The sequence below is a fragment of the Chiloscyllium plagiosum genome, chromosome 32, assembly GCF_004010195.1.
Source record: "Chiloscyllium plagiosum isolate BGI_BamShark_2017 chromosome 32, ASM401019v2, whole genome shotgun sequence".
Classification (NCBI taxonomy): domain Eukaryota; kingdom Metazoa; phylum Chordata; class Chondrichthyes; order Orectolobiformes; family Hemiscylliidae; genus Chiloscyllium; species Chiloscyllium plagiosum.
The window spans coordinates 16,152,049-16,160,373 of NC_057741.1; the positions used below are offsets into that span (position 1 = coordinate 16,152,049).

An 8,325-nucleotide genomic window follows, 5' to 3' on the forward strand; every position below is an offset into this window, starting at 1 on the left:
AGAGAGGGAGAGAGGGAGAGAGGGAGAGAGAATGTGCACATCTAAGACAGCATGAGAGAGGAGGAACACGTCTGCGAGACAGGCATCCCGCAATTCCATTCACAGCATGCTTTTTGTGCATTTATTGCATGTCTGGTCTAAAGGTGGAGAGGGTACAAATGAATCTAGAGTTTCTGACCCCACTTAGTATTTAGTACTTGGTATTGAAAGTCCCTATTTGTGATGGATATCCAGCGAGGACAGAATTAAGCTGGGTGGTTCGGTACTCCCAAGCTGAATCACTGGACAGACGAACACAAAGTACCAAGGAGCTGTTGGGCCTCACTGACTGACACCTCAAAAGACATCACCATGGCAGAAGGGAAGAAAATGAGTACCCAAGATAAAATTAAAGGGTCACACCCTGACCATGAATGATTAGGCGCATGTTGGAACAGCAACAACAGACTGCTGACAAATTTGCACATCAATTTTTAATTGGCTTTACTGACAAAATTTCACTTTCATTTGAACTAAGTGAGACCATTTCCCACAAAATTCAGAAGTAATTTTGTAACCTAATAATCAAATGGTTCCCAGAACAATTATATGGTGTAGCAGTGTTTCTCAAAGCACGTTTTCAAATCACTGCATAATTAAACTGAAGGTTCTGATGGACACCTCTAATGTATATCACTACCATAGTACTGAAGTGACTTTAATCTCCCTGCTGAACAACTCCCCAATTACCAAATGTGAATATGCCACAGCATGGCCAGATACAGCAACCATATACTTGCCAACCTGATGTACTCCAAAGATTTTCAGAAGTGTAGCAACAGGTCACCTGCCTGAACTCTTGACTGCTGCTGATCTATGGGAGTAAATAAAAGCATTCAAATGCTCAGGGCATTCAAATAACAGGTTCGCTTGTGGAACTGTGTTCCTGAATGTAAAGAAAAAAATGTGAAACCATGCCTGAATTCTTGTCCTTGGTGAAAGAACAGCTCTGAAACGCAGCTTAGCAATCAATGTACACAAGTGGTGCTTTATAGCAGACCCATTCAGCTGAATAGCTCAGTACAGCACCAGGCAGTGTGAACCCAAACTCAGCCAGCAAAGGAACTATTTATACTTTATTTATTTATAGACTATTAACACTGAACAGTAGCAAATTAGGAGAAATAATTTGCAGTCCAGGACATTGGATGGCTCACCGCACATGTAATAATGTCATATGAAGAAATCATAAAGTCTGCCTGTCCACTTGCATGATGACAATTACAATATAGTGTTAAAAATTAAATGTAGATTAGCAAGCAAGTACATGTATCCCATTTGAAAACAACCTACAGCTCACAGAAAAACTAATGCATCTGTACAATGTTCAACTGACATATCAGCCGTGCTACATATTTAATGACGTGGGATATAAAAAGCCATAAAACTAAGCACACAGGTACTGAACACTCACTGTCCTGGCTTAACCAGCAGTGAGGGAGAGTGTCCATCTGTTTTTGCATGCACAGAGTATTTTGACAGAGCAAAATACACTGCTAGCAAAAACAAGCACAACCTTTCACATAAATATCAATTTATTAGAAAGGAAAAGTAAAAATAAATTCCATTTAATCAAAATTAAACAGAAGACTAAAACTGGGCCAAAAGGATAAAAAACATTGTAACAGAAAATCTTTTTGCAGATGATTCTGATTCTCTTAAAAAAAAATCACACCGGTATTTATTTTGTTTTGGGCTTGAGATTATCACAGCACCACAGGAACAGCTTAGCATCCTCTCAATTTATCTTGGACAGTTTAAATTAGTGACATACACACACACACACGTCATTCATCTGAACTAAGTGTAGCTATTTCCACAAAATTCAGAAGTAATTTTGTAACCCGACAATCAAAAGGTTCTATAACAAGTACATGGTACAGCATATCATCCAAGTTCTCATCCAAGGTCATTTCTGCTTCAACTTTGGTATCGGAAGAGAATGCCAATGTGCACTACAATATAATGAGACCTCGCTTCTTGGGACATTAGGATAGGCAATGCCTCAGTCGTGTTTGAAAATCACGTGTGTTTAACAACTGTGGCTCCAAGTCTGCGTATAACATAGAAAGCGCCAGGTGAACAGTCTGACAGAAGACTTCTTCCCAAGAGGACATAGGAAGACATTTGTCAAATTGGTCAGAAATCTGCAGAGCCCCTTTCCAGAAACCCCACACACACACACAGGCCTCTTACAAGACAGGAAATGGTTGATTTTCTATTGAGTTTTTGCCATCTGCTGATTGGCTGGAGAAGGTAAGTGATTTAACAGACCTGAGGAAAACATATGACGTTCAAGGGAGGAAATTACTGGTCCAAGGTGACAGTCTGTATTGACACAGTATCCAGTACCACACTGTCAAAAGGGAACTCGGACATTAAAAAGGAAGCCCTTGCCCAACTCCATCACCACACCATGTGGAAAATATGAGATTCAAAACAATATTATAGCTGCTAGGATTTAAAAAGTCCCAAGTATTCCATCCACTACATCATCGATTGCATCCTAATCTCTTCATTGACACAGTTTCAAGGTGCCAAGTCTAATACAGAAACTTCTGTTTTTGAAAAGTTCAGCTACTCTAATATGCAACCAATTCTAGAATGTCAAACCCTTCACATGCTCTTCATTTAGGTAGGGAAGGAGTGGCACTACATAAACTGAGGGGAGATATCTCTCAAAGTGCAACAGTCTGTCTACCGCAATAATACCAGTTGACTAGAGTCAGATGTTAGTGGGCAGTTCCTAAATGCTACGTATTTGCTGTTTCACTACTGCATAAAGAAAAACATCATTTCCAGTGATCAGTAATGAGTAACATGCGCTCAGAGCACTAATACAGATTTGAATGACACACCACAGATTAAAATATAGGAGGATAAATTACAAGCACTTCAGAGTACATGACATTTGAACCAGGTTAGGCTGGAATCTAAGAACACAAGTTTAAAGGAGCACCACTTCTTCGCTCATAATGTACTGTCACATTATTGACACTAAAATATTCTCCAAACTACATCCTTCTGGAAAATTCTAAATGACAATTTGCATATGTTTTAAACATTAGAACGAAATTGGTATTTTGCCATTCACTATTGGATCACATCTCAAGGCAACGCAGGCACTAAAACAACAATTAAAAATCAACAAATTAACATCTTTGAAGTATTACTCATGCAGACAGAGAAAGACACTAAACAGGGAGGAGTCGAAATAGACTCAGCTGCTTTTTGTTGACTTTAGATAGCCCATAAGTTAGTGATTGCCATCCCCTTCAGACCAACACTAAACAGAATGGAAATGGAATTGTTGTCCATTATACTGCATGGCACACAGTGGCCTGCATGTTAAATTCCACCCATGATCCCTTCATTTCTATCAGTAACTGGATTTAATCATGAGACTTCAGCTCCCCAATAGCTCTGTGGGAAGATAGACTACGGATGCTAGAATGTCCAGAGAATATAGAAAAGCTGCCTTTACTCTTAATTATTCTCCAGCAACCAGAGCAGAAATGCATATTTATGTGGATTTCAACGACACCCCACCAGATAGACAGACAGTGAAACTTAAATCCAAAGAATGACCTCTCAGTAGGCAAACAGGGCAGCCAATCAGCACATAAGGTTTAAAGACAGCACAGGAAACAATAATTAATCAATCACTTTTCTAACTGATATTGGGTCAGATGAAGAATGTTAGATCTTTGAATATTATTATGAGATCTTTTACATTCCACTGAAGAGGCAGAGGTAGAGATTTATTGTCTCATCTGAAAGAAAGATCTTCCTCAGGATTTCAATGCAATTCCAGTCTCAATTGTGAACACACGTCATTAATTCCAAATTTTTTGAAATAAGCAAGCTGCTTTTGGTTATTCGACATTCTTAGTCGTGACTCCTGTTGTCAGGGCTGATGTGGTTTATTCAAGCTCTGGGCGCACCATTCTATAGTCTTATTCATTCCTAGGACATCAGCCCAGTCCTCAATTTTTGGGCTTTTACTGCCTGTCCCTAGTTTAATACATAAGGTTGTAGTATATCTTCTTTGTAAACCGTTGCAGTCTATATGGTGAAACAGGGTTGCTCGGCAAGGAGTTCCAGGAATTTTACCCAGTATTATTAAAGAAATGGCAATATACATCCAGTCAGGATGTGTGCAACTTGGATGATGTCCCATACACCTGCTGCCATAGTTGCACATTGTGGTAGATACAGTGCTGGTTAGAGAGGCATTGCTGAAGATGACTTGGCAACTTAGATCACCAAATCAAGCTCCCTGATGGACATGCAATGAGCCTCATCAGAACTAAGTTTGAAAGTAAAGTATTCTCAAAATTGTCAGCCACCAGACTTCAACTAGTCACAGTAGTTCAGACCCCTGCTGTAACTTTAAGTTTCAATATCTGAGATCCGACAACTAGAAAATTCTGCCATTTGCTGAAAAACTAGACATACAGTTTGCCTATTAGGCCAAGAAAAACAAAAGTCAATGCAAAAACCCACATTTTTTTAAACTAGTTTGTGACAAATTAAGCCTCAAAACCCACAAAATACTAATGGATATTAGCACTATGAATAAGCACAGTCTGCTCGATATACTGCTGTACCTTAAAATGTTAGGAGCTGTGGACTGAAGCACACAACATTAGAAATGCACACAAGTTGTGCTGTGATGAAAAATAGTTTTGATTCGACGAACCCAACATATTCCAGAAGCTGACAGCATCTAATATTCCAAGAATATAATCATTGGTTCTAGATCAAAGTCAAAATAAGCATTTACCTAACAATGAAATAGAATAGAAGCATGGTGTTTGTCACAAAGATAAGGGAGAAAGGCCCCTGTGCTAACCTGCTGCTGTTGGGTCTCCATTCCATTACTGGTAAAGTCAAACACCAGGCCTCCACTCTCCACCACTGCTGATGTCATAGCACATTTCCTGGAGCCTCTCAGGGTGCTGCAGCCAAATCTTCTTCACACAACAGCGTGCTGCACTCAGTGTCTGCCAAAAACTGAAAAGGTCCTTGCGTTTTAGGCACATATAGTATCATGCAGCGCTCAACAGAAGTGTTCTAAGACACACAGGAAAAAAATTGTGCAGCATAGAAATAAGTCCCCCCGGAGCACGTTTTCTTTCTAGATCCCACTTTCTCAGCTTATGACCTGAGGAGAAACATCATTTCAGCAAAGCAGAACCTCTGCAAAAGGTTCCTGGACCTGCAAGAAAACAAAATAAAAAGCAGGTTAATTTATTGACTTTCGTAGACTACCCACACAAAGAAATCTATAAAGTTTTAATTTCAGAATTCTAGACGTTTATGTTATTACTGTAATAAAACAGGGAACTCTCTCAACTTGACATTTTCTATATCTAACCCTTTATTTTCACCACATGAATTGGTATTGTTGAGTGTTTTGAATTTTGTAGCCAAGGTGAGAGAAACACTTAATACTTGCATCTGAACTTTTTTTAATGTGAAGAACAACAGAGGGCACTAGCGAGTCGAATGGCCACATGTCACTACAATATTAAACAAGCTCCGTGTTGAGGTCGCTAGGGCTTTATTCAGATCAGAAACCTGTTTGTTGTTACACTTCATCAACTCTGTTGAACATAACATTAACCTTCATTGGTGCTGAAGATGAATACACTTCATGCCGTCAAAAAAAAATACAGCACCAGAAATAAATTTAGGAAACAGTCAGATCTTAGTAATACAAATGGGGAGCAAGGTGGCTCAGTGGTGAGCCCAGCTGCCTCATATCGCCAGAGACTGGAGTTCAATTCCAGCCTCGGACAACTATCTGTGTGGAGTCTGCACATTGTCCACGTGTTTCCTCCGGATGCTCCAATTTCCTACCACAATCCAAATATGGGCAGGTTAGGTGGCTTGACCTTGCTAAATTGCTCACAGTATTCACAGATGTGCTGGCCAGGTGAATTAACCATAGGAAATGCAGGGTTACAGGGGGTCTGGGTGAGATCCTCCTCAGAGGGTCAGTGTGGACTCAATGGGCCGAGGATTCTAAGAAACAAATTGCTAGAGAAACTCAGCAACTCTGGTAGCATCTGTGAAGAGAGACACAATTTGACTCTTCCTCAGGAAGGAATAGCATTTTGGACTTAAAACTTGAATTGTTATTTCTCTCGGCACACTTGCTGAGTTTCTCCAGCACTACTTTTGTTTCAAGTTTTCAGAAAACACAGCATTTTGATTTTGTTTTCATAGCCATACATTAGTCCTGTACTCCTGGGTATTGCTAATTGTAATGTCAGAGATCCAAGACTGCGAGGCTAGGAATTGGAGTAGGCGAAGGCCTAATGATATTACCACAAGACTATTAATCCAGAAATTCAGCTCATGTTCTGGGCACGTGGGTTCAAATCCCACCACAGCAGACAGTAAAATGTTTGAATTCAAAAAACATCTGGCATTAACAACAACCATGAAATCACTGCCAAATGTTGCAGAAATCCATCTGGTTCACCGAAGTCTTTCAGGGAAGAAAATCTGCCATCCTCACCTGGTCTGGCCTCCAGACTCTCAGCTGCACTATGAAATGGCCTTGTAAACCACACAGTTGTATTAATAGCTATGAAGTCTAAATAATGAAATGGAATCAGACAGACCACCTGCACAGGACGTGGACTGCAGCAGTTCAAGATGGCAACTCACCACCACTTTCTGAAGGGCAACGAGAGACAGGAGATAAATGCTGACCAGCCAGCAACACCAACACCCCCACAAGTGAACTTTAAGAAGTTCCCTTTGTTTCATTAAATTCCATGGTGCATTACTGCAAGCAACAGGGGAAAGGCAAAGATTTAATTGATAAAAACATAGTCATACTTCTGAAACACAACTTGCCCTCTAAACTAGAATATCAGCCTAATTTGTTGGCACTGTTCTTACTTGGCCACCACCTCCAATTGATGCCCTTGATATGTCAAATGACAAAAGCTAAAGCTTCTTGGGAGCAGATCAGAAAAACCATGGGTGTTTACTCTCCATGAGAAGACAATTCAGCGAATTGTTGGCTTAAAGCTTCTTGTAGTCATTACACAAAGAGAAAGGTAGAAGAACAAAAATAGACTTCCCCCAACTTTAAACATCATGTCCTTACAATAATAAGTTGGAGGTGCCAGTGTTGGACTGGGGTGTACAAAGTTAAAAATCACACAACACCAGGTTATAGTTCAACAGATATATTTGGAAGCACTAGCTTTTGGAGCGCTGCTCCTTTATCAGGTGGTTGTGGAGTGTAAGATCGTAAGACACAGAATTTATTGCAAAAGATTATAGTGTGATGTAACTGAAATTATATATTGAAGACGACCTGGATGGTTTGTTAAGTCTCTCATCTTTTAGAATGACCATGTTGGTTTCATTCTTTCATATGTAAATCGCAAAACTTTTTTAAAAGTTACATTCTCAAGTGAACTTTAACAATTGGTGTCACACCTTAAATGAATCATCTGGGCCGAAATGACACCAATTGTTTAAGTTCATTTTAAGAATATAACTTAAAAAGTTTTGCGATTTACACATGAAAGAATGAAACCAACATGGTCATTCTAAAAGATGAGAGACTTAACAAACCATCCAGGTCCTTTTCAATATATAATTTCAGTTACACCACACTGTAAACTTTTGCTATAAACTCTGTCTTACGATCTTATGCTCCACAACCACCCGATGAAAGAGCAGCGCTCCGAAAGCTAGTGCTTCCAAATACACCTGTTGGACTATAACCTGTTGTGTGATTTTTAACTTACTGTAGACAATAGGTGCAGGAGTAGGCCATTCAGCCCTTCGAGCCTGCACCGCTATTCAATATAATCATGGCTGATCATTCCTAATCATTATCCTGTTCCTGCCTTATCTCCATAACCCTGGATTCCACTATCTTTGAGAGCTCTATCCAACTCTTTCTTAAATGAATCCAGAGAGTGGGCCTCCATTGCCCTCTGGGGCAGAGCATTCCACACAGCCACCACTCTCTGGGTGAAGTAGTTTCTCCTGAGCTCTGTCCTAAATGGTCTACCCCGTATTTTTAAGCAGTATCCTCTGGTTCGGCACTCACCCATCAGTGGAAATATGTTTCCTACTGCCAGAGTGTCCAATCCTTTCATAATCTTATACGTCTCAATCAGATCCCCTCTCAATCTTCAAGGGTATACAAGCCCAGTCGCTTCAGTCTTTCAGTGTAAGGTAATCCTGCCATTCCAGGAATTGACCTCGTGAACCTACGCTGCACCCCCTCAATAGCCAGAATGTCTT

At 40.1% G+C, this 8,325-nt stretch overlaps 1 protein-coding gene across 3 annotated transcripts in view; it reads right to left on the reverse strand.

Annotated features, from left to right (window-relative positions):
- Positions 1 to 8,325, reverse strand: part of elf2a (E74-like factor 2a (ets domain transcription factor)) — a 147,584-nt gene that overhangs the window by 72,107 nt on the left and 67,152 nt on the right. For all 3 annotated transcript variants that reach the window (XM_043674095.1, XM_043674094.1, XM_043674093.1), the window contains exon 2: positions 4,895 to 5,260. In XM_043674095.1, coding sequence (XP_043530030.1) covers positions 4,895 to 4,972 — 78 coding nt within the window. In that variant the 5' untranslated portion in view covers positions 4,973 to 5,260. The remainder of the gene's footprint in view (positions 1 to 4,894; positions 5,261 to 8,325) is intronic.